Source organism: Clinocottus analis, unplaced genomic scaffold (assembly GCF_023055335.1).
Source record: "Clinocottus analis isolate CAN_PGR_092001 unplaced genomic scaffold, fCliAna1.0.p SCAF_7, whole genome shotgun sequence".
In the NCBI taxonomy this organism is placed as follows: Eukaryota; Metazoa; Chordata; class Actinopteri; order Perciformes; family Cottidae; genus Clinocottus; species Clinocottus analis.
In genome coordinates, this window is record NW_027176229.1 from 13,322,810 (window position 1) to 13,348,445 (window position 25,636).

The 25,636-nt window shown below is 41.8% G+C and overlaps 1 protein-coding gene across 6 annotated transcripts in view; it reads left to right on the forward strand.

Annotated features, from left to right (window-relative positions):
- Positions 1–25,636, forward strand: part of rtkna (rhotekin a) — a 51,322-nt gene that overhangs the window by 22,910 nt on the left and 2,776 nt on the right. For 2 of the 6 annotated variants that reach the window (XM_068566502.1, XM_068566504.1), the window contains exons 2-10: positions 19,058–19,319; positions 19,988–20,041; positions 21,684–21,801; positions 21,882–22,106; positions 22,309–22,403; positions 23,006–23,112; positions 23,296–23,427; positions 24,426–24,591; positions 24,712–24,816. In XM_068566502.1, coding sequence (XP_068422603.1) covers positions 19,058–19,319; positions 19,988–20,041; positions 21,684–21,801; positions 21,882–22,106; positions 22,309–22,403; positions 23,006–23,112; positions 23,296–23,427; positions 24,426–24,591; positions 24,712–24,816 — 1,264 coding nt within the window. Of the gene's footprint in view, positions 1–3,070; positions 3,503–19,057; positions 19,320–19,987; positions 20,042–21,683; positions 21,802–21,881; positions 22,107–22,308; positions 22,404–23,005; positions 23,113–23,295; positions 23,428–24,425; positions 24,592–24,711; positions 24,817–25,475; positions 25,577–25,636 lie in introns of those variants that run through there. The other 4 variants (XM_068566506.1, XM_068566507.1, XM_068566505.1 and 1 more) reach the window with 4 other exon arrangements.

A 25,636-nucleotide genomic window follows, 5' to 3' on the forward strand; every position in this document is an offset into this window, starting at 1 on the left:
ATATATAGCATTGAATATGATCACTGTTTATTTAACTTGCAAAATACTAAGGTATAGGTTGCAGTATCATTGATGACTATGTGTCTTGTGATTTTTGTTAGGTTTCTCATGTTGCAGACGTTGATACAGTTATAGTGATAAATAATGAGATATGCAGCTTTTGTCCTTTATTTTACATACAATGCAGAGTTTAAATCTACTCAACTATGAGATGTGAATAAATGTTATAGCAAGCTTGAATCAATCACTCTCAGAAGTTGATGTCAAGTCTGTTATGTGTCAAGCTCTCGTCTACTCCCAGCACCCCATGACCTGTTCTCCTGGCGGCCTGACACGAGGAGAAAAGAATGTCACTACATGCTTCTTGGTCCATGACAGGCACAAACTAATGCAGTCACAGTTTCTCAGACTTGAGGCAAAGTTTAGCAGATTGGAGTGAATGATACAGTTTGTGATATTGCCATGCCCTCCTATCACCAATAAGGGGCTGATAAGCTACCCACCAGAAAAAAAAAACGATACAAATTTGTGGTAACAGGAAAAGAAAGCTAATTTCTTAATTTTAGACTTATTTCCGGCACCTTGCAATACTGCAGTTGAAGCTTATCCATGTACTCCAGTTCTTCAATTTGGTCAATTTATGTGAAATTACCTGGAGATCTTTTTTCAAACAAAGACAATGTGGGTAAAATATGTGAAAGAGAAACTTGGGCCTGTCCCTTAACAACGGAGGCAGAAGATTCAAATCTGCACAAACTTGAGGTGTAGATTTTGCTAAACTTATATTTTCTGTGAAGTGGCTCGTTGAGGCTGTGATAGGAATCAATATTAAGATTCCATCACGCCTATAAAAAAAGATTACAAATTAAACAGAAATGGTTTGGAAATAAGTCCTATAATAACATGCTCTTTGTCTACAGAGGGAGGAAGGGATCTTGAGTATGTACAGAAGCAGCAGAGTAGAAGGGAAACACTTGTTTGGGAAAAACCCTCTTGTCAGTGAGTCAATAGGAAATGCTTGCGTCTCAGAGGGAGGGGGCTGAGTAGGTTAGCCCGACTGGAGGAATGTCCTATCATTCAGTCAAAGGCTGTGTAATAACACTGGGAATGATGGTAATCGTTCCTTCAGCCGGTCCTTCCGAGTCATTCAGCATGGGGAAACTGAATCTGACTGTCCAAGTGTGTTTCTTATCTCATGTTTAGATTTCTTGAATATGTAAGGTGTCATTTTTTTGGCCAATAATACATTCCAATTAATCAGGTGACAACATAGTTTGAGCCACCAAATGTTTTGTCTTTGTATGCTGGCAGCGGTATTGCCACCTCACTCGTGTTGTTCCGTGAACTCGACAGTGAACTATGAGTGTAAATTTGTCACCAACAGCACTTCTCTGGCTGGCTCATAGCACAGCTTCTTGCTGATGAAACCTTAATCTGATTAACTGTAGGATATTTACAGCTCTAAGTCCTGAGTTATCAAGGCTCATCTTGTTTTTGTTGCACACCACTACTGACATGGAGAGATGAGCAGAGAGAGAGGAAAGGATAGATTAGAGGGTAAAGAAAAATGTTACTTTAATGTTCTTGTTGGTGTTGATGAAGTGGATGCCAGGACAAAGCACCCCCGTCCTCCGTCCTCCTCTGCTGTCCTTGGCTTGAGGTTAAGCCAAATGCTTAGATGATTATTGTACCATTGAGGTGGACGTTGTTGCTCTGTTGCTGACCACAGGCTGACTCTCTCCTCCTCCATCCTGATCCTCCTACATGTCATCTGCTGCATCTCAGCACTGTTTACTGTATCTCATCCCACTTCCCAACCCACAAACAACACATAACAAAATAAGTGTTGTGGTTTTTCATAAGATTTCGCTCTGCTGGTATTCAGAAAAATGTTAAAGGAAGATGTTTGATAACGTTCTACTTCCATTTGCAAAATATATTCCTGACACTCAAATTATTAGTTTTCCATTGCGGATTCATGGAAATCAGGTTGATTCCCCACACTTTCATTCTAGCTGGACTCATCTGTGTTTTCCGTTTCCGCCTGCACACAAATCACTCTCATACATCATCAGTCGACAAGCCGATACACTCCGCTGCACAGCAACTTCCCAGTGCGCACACAGGGCCATGCAATAAGCAGAGGCAGGCACAGAAAGAGAACAGGTAGAGAGAGATGGATGGGGGATTTTATTTTTCCCTGAATGATACGTTCTGTGAGTAGAATCGCATATAAATGCACCAACTATATAGGCGGATGGCCAATACAGTTTGAGCACAGTTTGATGTATTGATATTGTAAACATAATAACAAATGTGCCTTTAGTCTAATTCCAGGAATTAAAATGTTTATGGCCATATTTAACTGGTTGCATACATTATCCCTGTGCCCATCCAGGGACTTGAAATGTGCTACTCGTATGGTTCATAGTCCTAGCATCCCCTCAGTGGGATCAACTAAGGCAGAAATCAAGGGAGACCCTTTGCTGTGACTGTATTGTGTATCGTATTGTATTGTAAAATACAATTATTGCAGCAATACAAACGTCATATTAAACAATAACCTGTGAAAAAAAGTCATGACTTAAAAACTGAACAACGTATTTTTTTCCGCTGTGGGCGGTGTTGCCACAGAGCCATCACGGTGCATTTGATTGACACACTTACATCCCACTCAAACTATAGCCAAACTCAGGGCAGCCAAATCCTTCTTATGTCAGTTCCTTCCAAGTAACTATAGATTATGCACTGCCCTTTTGTGAGAGACATTTGAAACCCATCGGATAGTAAACACTATGTATATGGTTCGATAACGGCAAACCCACGACATTTTTTTTTAACCTTCGTATCGTTTAATGTTTGGAGAATGCGAGTTAATATTGCTGCCACAACTCCATGGATCCTCCTCAAGGACCACTGGAGGTCCATGGACACGGCTATAAGAGCCTCTTCCGTAAATTACAGTTTGTTCTCCTCTGCTTGCGCGCAGCTACACACAGATTAGGGACAGGCGCGCGCACGCGCGCGCACACACACACACACACACAGCGCGCGCCTCCAAGGAAGCGACTCTCGGTTGAGCCATCAGTCCGTCAGTCTTTATTCTCTCTTGTGCTGGTGGTGTTGTGAGTGTGTGTCTGTGAATCCACAGTGGAGCTCTGGAGCTACGAGGACGATGACGACGAAGACAATGAGGACAACACCGAGAGGGGCTGAAACGCATGACCGCGATCGTTCACAAATTGCCCGGAGTGAGGTTTGCGTCTTCTACGCGGATCCCTAATAACTTCCGAGGGTTAATAGACGGCTGCTATTTTCGGATTGTCGGTGGTTATTTCATTTAGCCTCCAAATGGAGCTGCCTTAAAAGGAAAATTTGAGTTACGGTATTTCACAGGGTGTGTGGACGGATCTTGTGTAAAGCACCCGTGCTGCTAGTTTTGGAGAGTTTGGAAACGGAGTGCTGCTCGTTTTAAAGGATGAACAACTCCAAGAATCAAAAGGTAAGATTTGTTGTTTTTTTAGCAAAAAGATTCAGAGGACTTTAGGCTTAGATTGAATGTTGGTTAATTCCTCACCTTCAGATCACACAGACCATATGATCCTAGAGATGTGGAGACATCTCATTGGCTCTACTATTGATTGTTGCAGGTGTACCCTGATAATGTACCGTTTACTTTTGAAAGTAGAAACGAAACGTCACTATTGAAAACCTTGTTTTTCTCCCAAGTCTAAATTGGTCCTAATGTAAAGTTGAATTTGTTCGTCAGATGTTGATTTTTATGTCTTACTCTACGAGCTTTCGAAGAGTCTGGTTACAATATATCCTAAATTGTGCCCATTGTCTACGACTGGTAGGTGCGCCTTTTCACATCGGAGGTCATGTTTCCATTGCATTACCTACAACTTGGTGGCCTTAATAAACCAATTCAATAAAAGCAGCAATTGGTTTTGTTCCTTTGCTTGTGGGTCAATGGAGGTTACTTTAGTTGGGGGATAGTAACCCTCAATGTTGCCTGACTGCCTTGTGCCTATGACAGCCTCTCGGAGTTGGAACAACGTGACAGCGTGGTTACTGTAATACTGACGTAGATCTCCCAGTCATCATCACCTTTTCCCCTCTCTTGTGAAAAAGTCTTTCCGAAGTGCCTTGAACTGGCAGCACAAAAATAGGAACAGAAAAGCCGATTGTATGTAAGAATATGATGCTTTTAATTTTTCCTTTCTTTCTTTTGCCCCACAGCAATACAATAATAACATTCCATGGTTTTCCCATAAAGCGGTTTTGCTTGGTGATTGCCAGTCCACATAGCAGAGGCATGTCTAGCTTGCATTCATATTGCTATTTCAAGAAGCAGTTTGCCATGCTTTCCAGTTAAACACGTGCTCACCGAACTGCTGAAAAGAAAGGATGTCTAAACCAAAAAATGTGGTCCTCAACATGCTAAATCCCTAAGAGCAGTGGTCAGATGTTCTTAGTGTGTGTAACTGACAGCCAATTTGGTTTCTTAATGTAAGCACATTTGTCTGAAAGACAACTTTTTATAATCAACTTTTCTATCACCACTGAAACTATACATGCACAGATTAACCAAACAACTGTGCTGCATCTCTGTCTGTTGACTGCCTTCATGTTTCTTAATGACAGGGTGCTTCCTGGTGTGAGAGGGAGAAAGAGAAGGAGCTGGAGTTTAGATTTTAGTCTCATGTTGATTTCAAAGGTCACCTGCATCAACATCAGTCAGATTGAACGAGCTAGACAGATGTGATCTTTCCATTCCTGGTCTCTGTGTGTGTCTGTCTCTGTGGTGTAGCGAGCTTAATGTGTGTGGTGTGTGTTCATTTTGTCCCTACAACTGTTATAGCCACAGCCATCTCTGAACATTGGTAGTGAAAAGGTTACTCGTGCCAGAGCTCTTCCTCAGTGTGACAAACAGCATTCTTAATATACAGTCTTTCTGATGCTTCTTTCTGCAATTGTAGCTGTATTCATCTGCAGTTGAACCAACTTTTTTTTGGTTTGTTAAATGCATTTCTGCTGATGCTTTTCATTCCCTTCGCAATTATACAAGGAGGGAGAAAAGTCAGCATCCTGTGTCCGTTCTCTCGCTATCGAACCCTTCAGCCCGCGTCTAACAATCAATAACCACTTACTGCAGAGAAGCTTTCTGCAGTCAAGTCTCTGTCTGTCCACACAGCATTCTGTCTCTCTGCTCATCTATCTCGATAGGTATCTCAAGTGTTTGCTCTGCTTGTATTTGTCTGTCTCCCTTCCTTCTCTTTCCTCCCAATCCTTCGTTCACCTCTGCAGTCACGTGTGTTTTCTCTTGCTGCTCTCCCTTGCTGCTCTGTGCTGTTGTGTGTCTGCAGTAGAGGTCATACTGTGCTCTCTGCTGATATTGTCCATTGCATTCCCTGGGAGGACTGAGATAGGTTGGACTTCCTCAGCCTATGGAATTACTGTGTGTGTGTGTGTGTGTGTGTGTGTGTGTGTGTGTGTGTGTGTGTCTGTGTGTCTGTGTGTCTGTGTGTGTCCTTAAGCCAGTTGTCTTTGGACTACTGTGAAAAATGAGTCACTTGCACCTTGCTCTGCCACACTATTGCCTCACCGCCCATCCAATTATAGATCTTTCAACTCACACTTATTCATACACAATCTTCCTCTTTCTGGGTGTTTCTGACTTCTCATATTTCGTCTCTTGCCAGCTTTGGTCCTCCTCTCCTGCTTTTAGTTTCCAACTCCATGACTCAAGTAAACACTATACATTGCCAGCTCAAAATCCACAAACATCCCATGGCAGAGCTCTCAGTAAAGTTCTTATTTTTCTCCTTTTAGACGCAAGTGTTGTTGCAGGCAGAGTGGATGAGTTTTTGATAGGTTTGTCCTGGCATGAATGCCTCAAAAAAAGAAAATAAAGGGAGCGAGCATGGGGAGGAAGACCAGGTTGACACAGGGGGACATATCTGTGTCATCATATGAAGGACAACATGTAGAATATTTATGCAGCAGCAGGTTGATAGTGTGGCCTCCCTCATGATGCTGATACATTGGGAAAGAAGTGACGGACAGGCAGATAATGACAATGCAGAGGGAGATTGTGAAAGGGATTGGTGGTCATGGAGAGCGCTCAGTCAGATAAACAGACGGGGCTAATGCACAGCTGCTGGCAGCGGATCACAATTGGACCCAGTTCACGTCTATCTGTCATGTTTATCCGAGGAAGCAGATGCTGAGTTGTATGTGTAATATCTGTGTCTGAGAGAGAGAAAGTTCCCCTCATTTTAAATGGACCTGCACAGCGCTTTTCTAGTCTTCCGACCACTCAAAGCGCTTTAACGCAACATGACATCATTCACCCATTCACACCCATTCATACACTGATGGGAGGAGCCACCATGCAAGGTGCCACATCAGTATCAGAAACCATTCATACATATTCATACTCCGTAGGCACAGCTACGGGAGCAATTTAGGGTTAAGTGTATTGCTCAAGGACACATCGACATGTGCTAGCGGCTCCGGGGATCGAACCGCCGATCTGCTCACCACTGAGCCACAGTCACCTGCATTTTACAATGCATTTGCACTGCCAATACATGATTAGATCATGTTTGTTTCACACAATTGCTCTTGTGTTGAAAGCTATGTGCAAAGCATCAAGATTGCTTCACAGACAAATATCTGACAAAATGGATAATCCATCGAGGCAACCCTCTGTGCGGCTCCCATGGCCCTCTGATTAAATGCTGGCATAGACATACAAAATCAATAACAATATAAAAAACAGGGCTTTGCACTCCTTCTCCCACACACACTCAATCTGTGCAGACATTATGATGCTCAGGCGATACTTCATTGTAAGTTGGGGTGACAGAGAGGTTTGTACGTTAAGCGATATATGTGACAGAGAACACACGCGTGTGTGTATGTGTGTGTGTGTGTGTGTGTGTGTGTGTGTGTGTGTGTGTGTGTGCGTATGTGTCTGTGTGTGGGTGTGTGTTCTGTAGACTAACTGAAGTAGAGCCTCCATAAATACCAGCACACTGAGCAGTCAGTGACTGTCAAGCCTTCTGTCTTGCATTTGTTCCACACTGGAAAAACCTGACTGCCATAGGCCTGTTATGATATTTTTAGACCAACTTGGTCAATAGCCATGTATTTTGAAAGCATACTTATTTTTTGTTCACGTTCTCTATATGATATTTAAAGCATTAATATAACATCAAGAAACTATTTGCTATGTAAAAATGTAGTGGAGTAAAGTCTACCTGAGCACAGAATGAAGTCACTCTCTCTTTCTCTTTTTATTTATATCTGAACCTCTCTGTGCTTTGTTGACATAGCCGGGCCGGACGTGCTGTTTTTAGTGCATGTTTGTGCATGTGAGCGTGCCCTACTGGCAGGCTTGTGGTGGCTGCTCTGAAAAAAAACACAAAAAAACGCTCTCCTGTCTGAAGGCATCGTAGCAGAATTGTATCTCCCAACCGTTGGTTTCCCCACTAGGTACACACTGTTAGCTCTGACAACGCTGTTAGTGTTATTTGCACTGTTTTTTGTTTGCTGCAAGAATGGATGTATGGCTGTGAGCCGCTTCCTCAGCCGTTACATGTTAAGAACTGTGTGGAGATGATAGATAGGCTCTGAATTTTGTATTGAGCAACTTTTGAAAGTAATTGATACTAAATTATATTAATTCTTTTGCCCTACTATTACTACGGCATCTAAATCTAGATAGGACAGTGAAGCGCTCTCCATTCAAACCCAGGTTCACATGAACATAATTTCAATAATTATTAAAGACTACGGTGCAAGCAAATTGCATTGCATGGCTCACTGCTGGGTTTATGGATGAACCTCCATCATTCATGCTGCCAGACAGCTGAAATGAATGTCCAATAAGTTAAATGAAAGGCTATTATTGATCCAATCTATCAATTTCACCTTGAAAAGAATGCTTCAATAATATACTTAAACTTTATCGAGGAATGCTTTGTACCAATTCCCTCACAGCACAGACAGAAACAGAAAAGACAAATGTGGTTCACATGTTGCGTAAGACCATGTGAGACGCAGACTAGCTCTATCCGTGTCGACCGGCTTATGGTGTCAGCACATAGAAGCTGCTGTGATGACCCTCCTACGGTCCTGGAGCCAACAGCGGTCTCATGGAGATGAATAAATATGTTGAACCAGTGTCTGTTTCTGCAGCGTAGATAAGTGTTGGAGTAAAATGTGTGTGTGTGTGTGTGTGTGTGTGTGTGTGTGTGTGTGTGTGTGTGTGTGTGTGTGTGTGTGTGTGTGTGTGTGTGTGTGTGTGTGTGTGTGTGGCTCTCCAATCTGTTCTGGAGGCAGATAAGAACCATGCACACATGCACTTTCCACAATTAATTATATTACCCCTCTTGTTCTTTTCACTTCTCACTTGCCCTTGCCTCTTAGTTTCCACAAACTTGTTTTCTCACTGTCTCTCACTGCACTGTCACACATGCTTGTCCGTACACAACACATACACACTCGGGGACTCCAAGAGTTAATGTGGACCATTAGTAACCAGATCAGGCTGTAAGTGCTGTGAAGGGCCAGAAGTGACAGATTCAGGGACATTGAGTAGATCTCATCTTACATGTGTTCCCCATGACATGAATATGACTGTCATTAATCAAAGCCTCGAAACAAATACTACTTTCATTAGCCTGTAATACAAATATTCCTCATGTCTTAATTCGTGGCAGCCATTAATAAATGGCATACCACAAGGCTGTGGGGCAGTCCTTCACAAAAGAGCAGTGTGCTGTCTTGCATTTCATATCCAGTTTATTTCTGTTAGATCTCTATTTTTTTCTGGAGACCGCCAATTGTGTTTCTGACCAATTAATACTTACGTTTTGGAAATCATTAAACTGTTTTTAATTTGAAAGAAGTGACTGTCATTAGTGCAAAAGCTAGCATCCCCCCACTCCGTTCAGCACCTTCCTGCCGTGCCTTATCTATCCCTTTCTTTGGTCATTTGTCCTCAGGGCAGAGGGTGAGGGTCAGCTCAGTGATATGCGGATATGCTTTAACTCAGCTCAGAAGTCCCTGCAGCTTCATGAATATTATAATAGACCACATTCTCTCACTGGTCGATATAATTCAAGGACACACATGAACAGATACACACATACATTACACACAACCTGATCACGGAGTATCTGCAGCCTTTGCCTTTTTGTCTCGTACGCCTTCATGATGTACAGAGGCTTCACCTCCCCTCCAATGGATCTCACGTGGGTGCAGCACATGTGAATTTATATATATATATATATATATATATATATATATATATATATATATATATATATATATATATATATATATACACACACACACACACATGTGGCCATATAGTCTAAATACGGCAACAGTGATGAATAATAGAGTGATAAAAAACTGCTTCAACAGAGCCCTTGAAATGGGGCCCAGAGAGAGCACACCGAATATCAGGCAGAGACAAACAAATTGCTACATTTACATGGATTGCAATATCCTAATATTGATTAAGACAATAGAAGCTGTAAACAACATTGGCCTTGTTGGCGTAAAGGCAATCAGACAAAGTTGTAATACACATAATTGAATTGTGATTCGAAGCTGAGTACCGGAGTGGACACGCACAGTATAAATATTAAGTATGATGGACCATCTATAAGCTTGCAAGATATAAAAACATTGTTAGTGATGCTGCAAGCCAGAATACAAGCTGGATACATCTACATGGGAAGTATGATGAGTCCCATTTAAATTAAAATAGGTATATATATATATATATATATATATATATATATATATATATATATATATATATATATATATATATATATATATATATATATATATATATGCTATCAAAAGTCCAAACTTAAATGCCATCACAAACAACAATAGCAAAAAAAGCTTAAATCTCTTTTCAAGTTAAATGGCAGCGAGCCAAAACAAAATCATATGGTTAGCAGATGAAATTTTGATTATAGTACATGGCAATCATCACACGTTAGAATTTTGTGGAAACTTTATTTGGCTAGTTGTTTTGAAATCTACAAAGACTTAAGTGCTCTTTGGAATGTGAATAGAAGGATAAAACTGAGGAGAACAATGCACTTTCCGATTCATCCCCATTAATATGGTTTTAGCCTCACAAGCTTTGCACCTCTCTGTGTGTGTCTGTAGTGAAGCAAAGACAGCCGAGGTAAAATACAACAGGGAGGACCATTTGGCAGGCTTAAATGCTAGTTAGGCCGGCTGAGCTAATTATCCCTGATTTCCTGATTCAGACAAGGAGGAAAGCCTCAGATTACTGAAACAAGCATTTATTGTTTGTCACTGAAATTGTGTCAGTCTGTTGAAATGGTTCATCGGGGAGGAGGAGGCAACTAATGATGAGAGCTTTACAAATGTGTTGCACTTTGTTGCAAGTGTTACAGTAGGATGGGCTTGTGGTAGTGAGCCACCCCTCATCCCACTGAGGATGAAAAGGAGCTTAAGGTGCAGGACTCAGCAGGGGTGCTACTTTCTATCAGGAAACTGTGGCACTGTGACCTCTTGCCCTCTCGACCCACCCGCCCTTTGTCCCTCTTTAGCTGTTTGCCATCTGCCATTTGTCTGTCTCTCTCTGGCCACTCCAATGAATCAAAATGCAGTCAATGTTGATTGTGTTTTTTATTTGTGTGGACCATCAGAATTATTGGCTCTAATGCCAACAATGTGCCCCAAATCTTTTTGGCATTTTTCCTCAGCACTTATGTGCTGTATAGTGGCACTTGCAAGTTATGCTAGTTAAACACAAAGGCAAGTCTTGTGCACTCACACTATCTATTTCACATACACAAACATACATTTCTGACCACTCCTATACAGACTTAACTGACCAAACTGCTGGCTTTCAATTAGCTAGCCACAAATATGTGCCTCGCCTTCCTCTCCACCCTCTTCCGCTACTTTCCCTCATGCTCACCCTCTTCCCCACCCAAACCCAGAGCATGGCTTCAGTTAAGCATATATGGAGCCCAGTTGAGAGTGCAAGAAAGAGGAGGATAGTTGCCGTATAAGAGAACATGTGGGAATGAAGATATAAGGAGAATGAAAAGAATAAGGATATGTATAGAATATGGGTGAATGGACAAAATTGATAAATGGGTGAATTCCTGGGGTGTTGCGGAAGGAAGTCAACCTGTGTAACTTTCAGTAAAACACATCACTGTCCTACTCATGACCACGGATGCATAACAAAGCAAGCAGTAAGCGTAGTATGCACATTTATGTGTACAATGAAACACAGCCTGGAGATCATGAGAAAACAGACCAGCACTCAAAAACAATGATCCAATTCACACAAACAAGTCCCTACAGTGTCGCAGACTGGGAAGTCTGGGCACAATAACAGTGAAGGGAACTAGTTTAGTACTGCTGAGCAGAGGGAGGGGGAAGAGAAACAGTAACTGGGTGGAGTGTTTGCATTTGCCGTTTACGACAGCAGGGCTACAGAGCAGTCCAAGTCTGTTTTATGCCAGGTCACACACACGCACACGCAGACACACATTCCCTAGGCCCTTTCATATGGCAAAATGCATCCGTGTACCTCGGTCTAGGTGCCAACATGCTGATGTCATTATTTAGGAAATGGCTGTAGAGATTTAATAGTGGACCAACTCACCCTTATAGCTAGAACTCCCTCCTTTAGACAGCTTATGCATTTAATTATTCACTGACAATATAGACCGTTTCAGCTCTGCTTGAATGGAAAAATATGTGAGCGCTTGTCCACATGCGCTGTGCAAACGTGTGTCCAAATGACTTTGCAGCCAGCTGTTCTCACACAAAGGCAATGTGTTTCAAATGCAGCTGGGTCCTAACGCACGCGCGCATGCACACACACACACACACACACACACACACACACACACACACACACACACACACACACACACACACACACACACACACACACACAACACACACACACGAGTCATAGCAGGAAGTGCTAATGAGATGAATAATATGTGTGTACATGTGTCCTAAATCATATTTTATGTACATGCAGACTATGCCGGAATATGCATGTGTATGCAAGTACGTCAGTTCATATCTGCTCTGTGTGTGAATTTATATATATGCAAGTAAATTTAATTTCTTGGCTGTTGTCCCTAAAGAGAGCAACAGAGAAGTGAGTTCCAAGCTATAAAACAAATTGTTTAGCGAGCAAAGGAAGTTTAGAGTCTGCCAAGCAGTGATCACTGCAGAAATTTATAGGCACATTAAAGTGTGATGGCTCTTACACGGCTGTGCACACTCAGCCTAATACACCGGGTCTACATTATCATACAGAAGCAAAGCGGGAGCTGGGCAAAGCTGCGGACAGGTAAAGAAAACTTCAGAATAATTTGAAGGCAATGTATAGGTGGTAATAACAGGAAATGTGTGTGCAACTGTGCATGTGTGCTGGTACATGTCTACTGTATGTGGTCTCTCAGCGTATAACCAACAGGCCCGGGGGGAAAAGATTTATGAAACACTGCGTACAGGTTTAAGAGCAAACTCATTAATAATTGTTGACTGGAATAAAATGTATACATTCGACCTGAAGAGTAGGTTGTTATGAGTAACAACAACACTAATAACAGCAGTTTCTCTAAAAGGAGGAAAACTGGGCTGCATTCAAAATACACTAACGCCATGTTCAGATAAATTAAACTGAATTGTGAATCCTCTCTGGATCCTTGAAGGTTAGAATATGTTTTGTTGTGCTTCTTTCAGATTCAACTACATGTCAAAAAATAAAATCCCAAAAATGTGATGGTAATAATTGTATTTTCCGGCAGTTTTTACATAGTTTTGTATGTTTCGGAGCTTTACAGTGGAGGAAGTACAATTCTGAAAAATGGTAATGGCAAAACCCAAATGAGAATAATTGGCAAACCAGTCTGAGGACTGAAAAGGCAATTAATGAATTAGGACACACGCACACATGCACGCACGTGCTCGCGCGCAAACACACACACACACACACACACACACACACACACAATGTTGTGCACTGCAGGCCTGGAACACCGCCACATACTATTATACAAGCTGATGCTGTATTATTAACTGATTAGCAAGCTTTTCCTCTAAGCCAGAGACCCATACGGACAAAGGAGAGAAGAGTTTAGGAAAGGAGCGGGTATGTCATTCTAAGCCCCTGATCAAAGACTGCTGTGATATCTCTCAATGAGAACACTCTGATTCTTACAAGTGCATCCCTAAGTAGGGCAATAGGGTACAGAGGATTTAATCACATTAAAAGATACACGTGAAGCAAAAATGCACCAATGTGAAATGTTTCATATGTCGTTAGAGCCAGTTCTGTCTCTCACACATCAAATTACTGTTTGAAGAGAGGTGTTAGTCTGTGAACGGAAGTTGGCTGTGTCGCTTATCGCTTACCCTGATATGGCTGTGAGGGAGGGGCTGGGTGGAGCACATCACTTTCTCTGAAAGTCATTTGACTCTTCCAAGAACCTCTGCAAGTGTCATGATATCTGACAGCTTTCTGGATGAAATGCTACCTCGCACCTCGGGTAGATGTGGGGGAAGAAGAGAGGCGAGGCGAGGGTCGAAGTAGGACACGACAGGTCTTTGATTCAATCTCCGCCGTGTCCAAACTGTTTGCAGTCTTCTTTGCCCGTGACTGGCCGACAATATCACATGACTGGTGAAGAATTTTATTTACAGTTTAAGTCCTGGTGTTATTGTTCTCAATTGTTGTCCTCTTGCTACTCTCTTTTTTGTCTGTCAAAAAGCAGTCAGCTATGGCCTGTTGTCTGTTCAAAAAGAAAACAACTTTGGAGTCAGCAAAGAGGAAAAATTAACTTTATAGTTAAAGAAATCAGTCTTGAACTGGATGGTGCAGATTCTATGCAAATGCATTACTTTACTGGTATCAACATTGATGCCTGTTGTTGTATGTGCACTGGTTTCAGAACAGCACATGTTATTGTTCACACGCTTGCTCTTGTAAACCCAAGACTTTGAACTGATATAATCTAAGACTGGACTCTATGAGGCGGCCTCACTTTCCTGCACTAAATGCTAATGCCAGCAGGCCAGAATGATCAAAATGACAATGCTAACATGTTGACAATGCTTGTGAACAAACATTTGCCAATTAGCATTACAGTAGCTAATGTCATTAGTTTTATAGGTATTGAAAATGTTATTTGATTATGGCTCTCGTCGAAAACAATTCCTCCTTAAGTGGAATAGGAATGTCTCTAAATTTAATTGCAATCCATCCAATAGTTATTGAGATATTTCAGTCAGGGCCAAAGTGACAGACTGAACTGACAGACTATGCCATATATAATGCAACTGCCATTCGTAGAGTTAAGCTAACTGGCAAAGAAATATGCTAGAAAAAATGCCACATTTTACAAATAATTGTAATTCTAAATCCTACACTCTGTTCCCAAGTCATTTGAATTAATATTGTTCTACTGTACCTAGCAAACTGTTGTTTCTTGCTGTGTTTAATACTGATTAGTTGTTAAATCTAACCCCATGGACTAACCCTATGCTGTAACAGCAGCCGTCTGGTCTGCTCATGGCCTGAGGTCAAGGGTCAGTGATCTGAACAGAAAAGCCTACTCATGCGTTACAACACATCGTAAACAAACCATTACACACCATCTGCAGTGGTGTCAAATCCCCAAACCAGCATGTGTGTGTTTGTGTAGGTGTGTGTGTTAGTGTCTCTGAGATCACACCCATAGACACACAAGTGAGGATCAACACACACACAGCCAGACAGGGACAGAGAGGTGATGGAGGAAGTGACCATCTGGTATCTACTGAGGTATCACATTACCTGATGAAAGGTTACATTGGCCTCATGCCTTATATCAAAATATATATTGTTTGAAGCAAATAAATATTTACTAATTTTGACTATTAATCATATTGTTCCTGCTGTTATATTCTGTTTTTTATTTATTTATTTTTCTACATAATCTCTTTTCATTACGTTCATTTGGCAGACTGTTTTATCCAAAGCAACACACGTGTTGTCAACATGGGGACAGGGATCCACCAGCCTTGTGATAAACAGCCAACCCGCTCTGCCATGTTTATGATTTAGCAAATAGAAAATCCACAACAATAATAATTTGACCATAAGTCTAACAGTCAAGTATTTTTCCTTTTCTCAGAAAAAGACACTTTCCCAATTATTTCCATGTCTGCTGAAAGACCATGTCTGCTCATATACAGAGAGTTATGCTTTGTTACCTCAGAAACAGATGTTCTCATATAGCCACCTCTCTTTCTGTTGCCAAATCTGTCTATTAATTTCCTGATCATCGCCTCCTTTTTGCCAAAATGTTGTTTTTCCCATCATTGTTGTCTTCTCTTGTAAGTCGAGCACCTCTTTACCATCTCACCCTCCGCAACCCCTCACGTCATAGCCAGCTCATCTCCTGAGAGCACTTTCTCTTTCTGTCCCTCCACTTGTGCTTCCTGTTTTCGTCTTCTTTTTACTCCCAACTGCCTCTTAAACTCACCCAGACCTTTTGCCCTGTCAACCCGTATCTCTTCTTTTCTTTCCTCAATACCCCCCCCGCACTCCCTTCCTCTCTTGTTTCCTTTGACAGCACCACTCCCCCTCCCCCCGTCCTCTGTCCCAACATGCACTGCATCCCTGTCGCCCATCCACCCTTCCTTCAGCCTCTATCTGGCTGCTGTCCACACTGCCACAAGGAGAGGCAGGCAGCCTCTCTGTCAATGCCCACTGGTCGAACACCTGCCACTGAAGACGCTGAGGGAATCAATGTGACCATGTGTGTGCTTGCCTGGTTGTATTTATGTGTTCCTGTGAACATTTGTGAAAAATTATAAAGAGATCTCTTACTATCATAATATTTATTTATCTATTACTTTGCTATCTGTGAGTGTTTATTTCTGTTTTACTCTGTTAGCCTGACATAAATCCAGACGCATGGATTAGAGGTAGAACTGGGCTTCTTCTATTCTGAGATACCCTTAAGGAGACGCCTGTTAATTTAGCTGCTCTAAATACAGGACCCCCACCGAGCGGGTCACTCTGAGGCCCGCTACATGAAACTGGACTGTGGTGACAGCTCCTTTAGTGTTTGTGTGCCTGTGCATGCGCACAGGCGTTTGTACGTGCACAGCAGTGTGCGTGTTTGTGCGCACAGGCGTGTGTGTGTGTCTGTGCGCACAGGCGTGCCTGCATGCTATAAATGTATGTGCGTTGCTTCAAAGTTGGTTGGCTAGCCTCTGGCTGAGTGGTGCATGGACCAGGGTTTGTGGTGACAAGGACAGTTAGATACGGCCGGAGCTGGAATTTCGTTCCTTTCTCTGTTCATCATCATTGGTTCACATTTGGCCCCCTTTTTTTGTGCAAATATGTTTTTTCAGATTGAATAATATAGTCATAGTTTTTCCCACAAAGCAAGATAGGGTATTACATTTTTTTTTTTGTCCAAAGACAATTTACTTTGCCATAAAAAGAGGAAAAAGCAGCAGATCTCAACATTGGAGAAGTACTTTTATACAAATTAAAATACTTCATGACATGGTTAATTGGTTCCATTATTAGATTATATTTTAAGTTTTCGTGTAATCAATTTATTTGATGCATAAAACAAAAGGTTCAGCCCTGAATCATGGCTTATGCATTGCAAACAGTGTTGCCTAGAAGTTCCGAACCTTATTATTGTAATCTTTGTGATAATTAAAATATACAGGTATTGCTCTTTCTTAACATGTCAGTTAAGTATTCGTTGCAAATAAATCAAAAACATAAATGCAGACTTGAATGTGCTTTTTTATAAATACATATTATCTCTTCAAAAACCATCTCAATCAAACAATGAACACTCATAAACAACAACACTTGACCTGTAAAATGTAATTATCCACTTGGACCTCCAGGAGCTAAGTGCTACATGTTTATATCATTGCTGTAATTTGGTCTCCTTTCTTTCGCAGCCAAGAGTTCTGTAATTGCTTTTCACTCTGTGAATGTGTTCATTTAATGGCAGGCTTATTTGTAGCTACATTGTGTTTCACAGCCACTGTAGATTGTACACGACTCTAGACTGATGATTATCTTCATCAGGATAAGTACACTCAGTCAGGCTCTCATTTTGTTTCATAATTCTTAACTCTGGGCAGTATTTCTAAGGAGGACTTTGCTTGTACTCACCACAGTCCCTTTTAATGTTATACCATGTTATTGCAGCAAGTGATACTGTAATGCATGCTCGACTATGATTTACAGAGTTTCAATGTTTGGTGGTTTGGTTTAAACAGTTGGATCTGTGTGATTTACTTAGTGTGGCTTTAAGTGTGGTTATATTCAAAGGAAACAAGACTTTGGTTAATCAGAAACTACACAACCTCATCTTGAAGTGCATTGCATACAAATGTGGACTTTTGTGTCTAAACTGTAGTCATTCCTCTCTCACTGTTCCTTTGTTTAACAATGTGTGGGACTCGTGCAACACAGAGACTGGCAGAGAGAAGAACAAGGGAGGAGGAGAAAGAAAAGCTAATTGAGGACGGTGGAGTGAAACAGATGTAGTGTGAGGGAAGGCGGAAGAAAATTAGCAGTAAAAGTAAAAAAGCTTAAATCAAAAGAAAAAAAACATAATAATAGGCCAGAGAGAGACTATAAATTAGAAACATTGGAGTAGAGGAAGAGAAGTTGCTTTTATCAGGCAGAGAGAGAGAGGGGTGGGGGAAAATGGCAAAGAGAGCTCTTGAGTTCATTTGTGGGGAGAGTGTGAGGTTGTTAATGTATCACTAAAGAGGACAAGCACACACAAATACAAATACTCCAGCAGTCGGGCAATTCCTGCATGGCATTTGTTCATTCATTCATTCATTATAAACGGAGAGTAACCATCCTATGTTCCTAACTGTTTACAAGCAGTTCTTTAAAGACAACATTATTAATGTGTTAAGAGCAACGGTGCTTTAGCTTGAAAAAGAGTGAGCACTCAAGGTTAATCTGGCTTTTCCTTTGCTTGGTCTGTTTAATTCTTGGATCTCTTTGTGCCCTCTCGTCCCTCTCACCTCATATGTTAGTTCTTCCCCTCATTGACTATTGTTTGAAGTTCATGCATACAATGTTTTTGTACTGCTGACAAAGTGGAGAGGGGCTTAGAGATTTGTTTAAACTCTGGACAGCATCATGAGAGGCAGAGCCAGACAGTTATGGATTGAGGAACCTTCACTGTCTGCACGTGTTTGAGTATGTGTGCATGGATTGTTTACTCCTGCATAAGTGTACATAGTATGTTTTGCTCTAGAAAAGACAGCTCAAGTTCAGTTTAATACTATTGTATTTTTCCTTTTGAGAAGGCAGTTTGAGTAAAGGCACCGTGGCTAGAGGTGTGTATGTGTGCACTTGTGTGTTTGTGGTCTCTCATTAGGGCTGCAGATGTAGTGTTCAACAGCTTCAATCTTTACTCCCTCACTTGAGGTGTGTGTGTGTGTGTGTGTGTGTGTGTGTGTGTGTGTGTGTGTGTGTGTGTGTGTGTGTGTGTGTGTGTGTGTGTGTGTGTGTGTGTGTGTGGTAAGTTTGCACTAAATGATTAAGCATCTATGTGTCTGCTCAGCAGGGGGTTGGTAAGAGGGCGAAAGGCCACGTCCATACCAACACACAGAAAAGGCTCTTAAGTGCTTTCAAGACACATCTCACTAATGTATCCACCAGAGACTTGTAATCCACTGCAGATCTTGATGTCTTCTTCTTTTCTTCCAATCTTGCTAAAAAGGCTTGCCCTTCTTTGCATTGCTATCTGTTAGTTATCATACCTATGCTCTTCCTCCCTCAATTCACTCTAATTATGTTTTCCCCAAAAAAAATAAAACATTCAGCTTGGGGATTAATAAAGTACATACATATCTATCTACAGTTGACAAAGACTCTTTTCAAATGTGTCATCATACATCATTTAAGAATGATTTCCCTTACACTAATTGTTTTGCCCTTCTCCACCATCCCTTGTCCTTGCAGGACAGCGACATCCAGAAGAAGATTGACCATGAGATCCGTATGCGTGACGGAGCCTGCAAGCTACTGGCTGCCTGCTCCCAGAAAGACCAGGCGTTGGAGGCGTCGAAGAGCCTGCAGACCTGCAGCACACGTATCATGGCCTACATGTCGGAGCTCCAGAGGATGAAAGAGGCTCAGGTCATGCAGAAGGTCACACGGAGGTCATCAGACGCAGGGCCGATGGACGACAGACTCCCGTGCAAAGGAAAAGTGGCCATCTCAGGCAAGTAAAAACATTGTCTAAATGTTTGAATGTGTGTGTGTTGTAAGATAATTGTATGTGGGAATATGCAAGTAATTTGTAAAAAGCACAACTTAATTCATTCATTGTTGGATATTTGGATATGCAAGATAACTTTAAATCTTTGTGATCCATTTAGTATTACTATTTGATGCACAGCTTCTCTTCTCAGGCAGATGCTGCCTATTGCAGTATGACAGCGGGCAGTCAGATGAATAATTGTGGTGCTACTCTCTTTGCACTGCAGACGCACTGCAGGGAGATAATTTATACCAGGGACCCCAAAACAACCGGTTCATGTTTTGTTTGTTTTTAGAACATGTTGAGAAGGTTAAACTATATATATATATATATATATATATATATATATATATATATATATATATATATATATATATATATATATATATATATATATATAAATTTGAGGCAGGGAACATGTGTGTTTTTGTTATGGAAGTATATTTGCTGCATGTCTGGTACCCAGCTGAAGAGATAGTCACTAGTGAAAGCACCGACAGCTAATTATCATCTGTGTGTCTGAGAGCAGCATGGGTAAGGAGACACACATTCAGATACACACACATCAGTTAGACAGTAAGGGTGTTTAACATTTTTGTGGTCTAATCCCCTGTCTGTTGTCATTACAGATCTTCGGATCCCTCTCATGTGGAAAGACACGGAGTACTTCAAGAACAAAGGAGGTGAGGAGCCACCTCTGTATGTGTGGGAATAATTTTATTGATGGAGTATTAATGGTTAATGCCTGTAGGATTTATTAATGATTTGCTTGGTGGTATGTGGCTTCACACACAGTTATAAAATGGCTAATTCTAATATGTTGAATGTGTGCAAAAGCGTTGTATAACCACAGGGTTGAATGTGGGATTCCTCATATCGTCAGAGGGTAAAACAGTGATGTGGACTTTATGATTCATATCTGAAAAATCTGCTGACCCATTAAATTGTGCAGACAGATCATACAGTAGGACATTTTCTCTACTCTATGCATGGTCAAGAGCGGTCAAGAGCACAGTTCCTGAAGCTGATTAGCACAATCTGTTGCAGCCTTGCCAGAAATCTCAGTATTTTCCAGGAACTATTTTTTTGAGACATGAGAAACTCCTGGCAGCACAACCGGACCCACCGCCCAGTCCTGCTTGCTTTGCCTCTTGGCTCTGAGAAGCAGCATTGCAACACAGGTGCTGCACTGGGTCATTATTAGCAGGGTAATTTAACAAATGAAGTCATTTAAGGAACTCCCGTTTTTTTCCTGTGGACTGTTACTGTGAACTATTTTGGAGTAAACATGTTTATGGCATTTCACAGTTCAATGGTGCATGGAAATTATAACCACAGTCGTCTTGTATGTTAACCCCCTTGCAGTCATTATATCAGTCTCAGACCTCATTCTCTCCCCTGGAAATTGGAATGGAATTAATCTGCATTGCCTGTGCATACAAATGAACTCAAGAGACAGGTAGTAGACTCTTAACAAAGCTTAATGAGGCTGTTAGTCACATCATTAAGCACACCGAGACATAAACTGAGCCCAGGAGGTGAGGAGAAGTAAAGCATGTTCCTCTGTCACATGTCCAATCACGTTCTAAGCAGAGCGTTGAGCTCACACTTGGAATGTTAGGTATGAATATTAAGTGTCAATGTGCCTTGTACAGACAACCACATAAATAGTGTAGGAGCAGACTCAACTTTTAGCCTTTTCTGGTGAAACCTTGAATATTGAGAAGTGGCTAAATAAATATATTTTTTAATTAAATAAAGATAGAGGACCATCAGGAGTCACACTGTTTATATTCAAACAAAGATACCTGGAGTACTGTTTTTTCATACATGATTCATTGTTTATATTAATATTTTGGTGTGTTGGCACAATGATTCACCATAATTGTTACTATATACATGCCTACCCAGAAAGGTGTTGCGGCTTCGTTACAATTCCTGTCTATTTTCTCTTAGTGTATATAGAAGGCAGTAATTGTCGTAGCTTTAATTGACTACTGCAAGATACCCCATTGTGCTTCAGTTTCAACCACAAAACATGCTTAATAGGAATCCTGAGCCCAGCTTGCCAGTTTACAGATTGCTGAACTGAAACTAACAATGTCAGCAAGGTGGAGGAGCTGATCTTATTTCACCTTTAACTACTTGGGTCATATTCCCTCTCTAGCCTCTGGCCTTAACACGTTGTTAAAGCAGTTATCTCCAGAGGTGATGTGGTTTTGGAGCTGAAGATGAGTTTTTAAGTGATGTAAATGAATGAAAGATGTTAAGATGACACATCATTTTTTACTCTTTTGTTCTGCCGTTCCACCTCGTCCATTGTAGAGCTTCATCGGTGTGCAGTGTTCTGCCTGCTGCAGCTGGGAGGAGAGATCTTTGACACAGACATGGTGATAGTGGACCGGACACTGACTGATATTTGCTTTGACAACACCATCGTATTGTAAGTCATCTGTCTGAAACATAAACTGAAATACTCACAAAATATATGATATGTTCATGATCATGTGCACCTTTTTGCAGTAATGAAGCCAGCCCGGGTTTTGATCTGCGTGTTGAGTTGTACAGCTGCTGCTCAGAGGACGACTACTCAACGGGCAGCACGCCAAGGAAACTAGCCAGTAAACTGAGCTCGTCACTGGGGCGATCAGCAGGGAAGAAGCTCCGGGCAGCCATGGAGCCTGGGCAATGTAGTCCTGTTAGCAACGGGGGGGCTGCTCCTCTTCTACTGCCAGTTCCCTCTGTACCGTAAGTACAGAAAGCTTTAAGTTTATCAGCTAAGCACAGAAAGCTTTAAGTTTATCAGCTAGTGTACATGTTGAATAGAGAGAGACATTGTGTATATTCCAGAGAATGCCAGTAGGCATCTTTATGGAGACCATTTTTTCACTCAAAACATGCATTCTCAAATGCAAAATAAATTTCCATCCCCTCTCTTGTGTGTTGACAGCGGCCCTAAGTACCACCTCTTAGCTCATACCAGCCTGTCACTGTCACACGTCCAGGACAGCTTTCGCACACATGACCTCACCATCTCAGGCAACGGTGAGTGGCAGCCTTCTTCAATCTGTCTTCTCACCATCTTTCTCTTTTCTCTGCCAATTTAGCCATCTGTCTGTGTTGTCTACTTCCCCTCACTCATTACTGTCTCACTTTTCTTCCATGCATTCTAATAATTTTCCTTAAATTAAGTGAACTGCCCCCCCTGCCTCTCTACCCCATAGCCCCTCCTCTCTGTCCTTCCATGTTCTCTGACAGACAGCCATTGCCAAGGTCACAGTAATAAAGGCTGTGCTATGAGGTGACTGCTGTGTAAAGTTGTAATGGTGTGGGCTAACAAGGGCCCAGACCCCCAGACAGACATGCCCCCAGTGTTTTATTCATTGGCCCTTCAGCCTGCTGTAAAGTTTCATTGCTGCACTTCATGACACTCCCTGCAGCTGCCAGTCTTTTATACCCCTGTCCTGGTTTTGTGTGCTTAAGGGGGGACACATGATGAGAGGAAGAGCTGTGTGTGAGTGTGTCTTTGTGTGTAGATGCACATGACTGTACGTGTTTGCGTGTGAATTTTGAATCTTATGTGGGAATACTTTTATTTATTCATGGTGTTTATTTTCGTCCATCCATCTCACTCCTTTTCCCCGCAGAAGAGTGTTCGTATTGGCTGCCACTCTATGGCTCTATGTGTTGCCGCCTTGCAGCTCAGCCTCACTGTATGAACCAACAGATGATGAGTGGATGTTTAAAAGTTAAGGTAAGTTGGTGTGTGCGTGGCAGTTACGGGAACTTTCACGGTTTAAATGTATATTGTCTTTTGTCCTGGTTGTCCTTATCTCCTCCTCCACTTTACTCCTTCTTCTTATGTTGCCATCTGTCTCTGTGTTTCTGTCCCTGTCTTTTAATCCGCACTTCAATGATCTTTTACTCTACCCTGCAGCAGTTGGGAGGTGAGCCTCAGAGTTGGACAAAAGTGTATGCCGTTCTAAAAGGAACAAGCCTTTTCTGCTACCACCGGCAAGAGGATCTGGAGGCTAATGTCGAGCCAGCTTTGACTATTGCCATCAACAAGGTCAGCAAAGGAATTGCATAACTGGAGGAACTATCTGGATTGGAATAAAAATGATCTGGAGGTTGAGCCTGCTTGACACAACCCATTTTATTTTTGGTAATGCCTGAGGCGTCAGGAGCAGAGATGGAACAGGGTTGAGCTTGTGGATTGCTGCCAGTTTGAATCTCAAGGCAACTGGTAGACTCAGCGTAAATAAGAAATGAGGTCTTCTCTTATCTACAAGTAAAGGTGCCCTTGAGCAAGGCATTCGACCTTCAGTTGCTCTAGTAGAACTGCTCAGAAGTCAAACATAGCTAACTGTGGTTCTGTTGCTCAGCTTTCCGGTATAACTTTGTTAATGTTTAGAAAAGAGCAGGCTTTAAAAGCTTTAAAGTTCTCAACATAAAATCAGATCAATATGAGTCTTGAGTCTTTGAAAACATAATAAGACCAAAGATTCAACTCCATCCAACTCGGTGTCCTTATTCTCTCATCCAGTCATTCAGACAGGCAGGTTCTTGATCATGTTATTTCCTGTCTGGGAGTTGATGCCTGTGGGGCCTCTCATTCCTTCCATAGTTACTCATGTAGTGTTGTGTAGCCGCTGATCCTGATCTCCCAGCTGATCTAAAGCCAAGTCAGTCAGATCAGGTCTGTGTGATTCATTGTCATACAGTTGTCTGTCCCTAAAGAGGAGGGAGTGCAGTGTGACGAATAGATGAATAGAACAGCACTGCCATCTAGTGGTCACAATAAAACACATTTGGAGTAGAACGAAGATGTGGGAATTGGGAGTCCGCACCTTTTGTTAGGTAATTGCTGAAGGGAAATGGATTGGGATAGGACTAATTAGTGGCAGTACTAGTGACGGCTCATTTACTGTGGGGACTTTATTACAATTGCCGTAATGATCACTTGTTGCAGCACATCATTTTGTTGGTTCAGGAGTGCTGGCATTCATTCTTGGCTGTATTCATTTATGGTCGATGATTGTATTCTTTGTCGCTCGTGTGTTTCAGGAGACCAGAATACGCGCATCTGAGAAAGACCCTCAAAGTAAAGTTCAGAATATCTGCATCAGTAACCAGTACGGAGGGGAGGAGGTCACACACACTCTGACAACAGACAGCCGGGAAGACACGCACCGGTGGATGGAGGCCTTTTGGCAACATTTCTACGACATGAGTAAGTACTCGCAATGCGCCAAGTAGTTATTGTGTTACTGTGTTAAAGGACATGCACTATTGTATATGCTGGATCTGCAGCTTGGTGTGTTGAAAGTGACAGTTCGTCTCCAACATACAGGCCAATGGAAACAGTGCTGTGATGACTTAATGAAAATTGAACTGCCATCACCAAGGAAACCAGCTCCTGTCACACCAAAACAGGGCTCACTCTATCACGAAATGGGTAAGAGCTCTGCTTGATTTATATTACTGAGAGAGGATATGCTTTAGAAAAAGTTTTGCTCACTTTTAGTCAAAGAAATGATTTGGGAGAATAAAAGCGAAGGCAGGGAAAGAAAGCACTGTGCCCGCTTTGCATGTGACTGTGTGTAGCTTTAATTCCTCGGGTCCGTGCATGAGATGCTGTCACGATTACATTTTCCTCCCCGATATCTCAAACTCACACTCTCTGTACTGTAGAATAGAATGGGTCTTATCTCTGACACGCTGACTCACTCTGTCTTCTGTTTCTCTCTTCCTCTTTGTCCTTTCCTACTTTCCTTTTGTGCCCTGAATCCATCAATCCCTGGCTCGGTCTTTTCTATTTTTTATTATTTCCTTGTGTCCTCGTACATTATTTCTGATCGTCACATTTTTCCTCAACTTCCACCATTCCTTTTTTTTTTTACGGGGAATCATCTTAATCCTTGAATTAATCGTTTTTTTTTTCTTCTCTCCTCATGCCAAAACATTATATTCCCAAATAAACATGAATGAACTGTTAACAATTTCTCTAATGACCATAAAAACACATAACTGAATGCAACCGGTTGCACACATCCTACCCATTCCATCCCTTCTCTCTCGCCAACCTCCTCGGTTTTCCCTACCCCTCCCCGGCAGCTCCTCTTGCTACACCCTCCTCTGAGGGTCTTCTGCTGCAGGATAATGCCGTGTCTGCTGAGATTCGAGCTCTGCTCTCGTCTTATTACAACGACAGGTGAAGTAACAAGAGTAGGGCTTTATATAAACTATGTTGAGGTCCATGTTGCAGTGTTAGATTT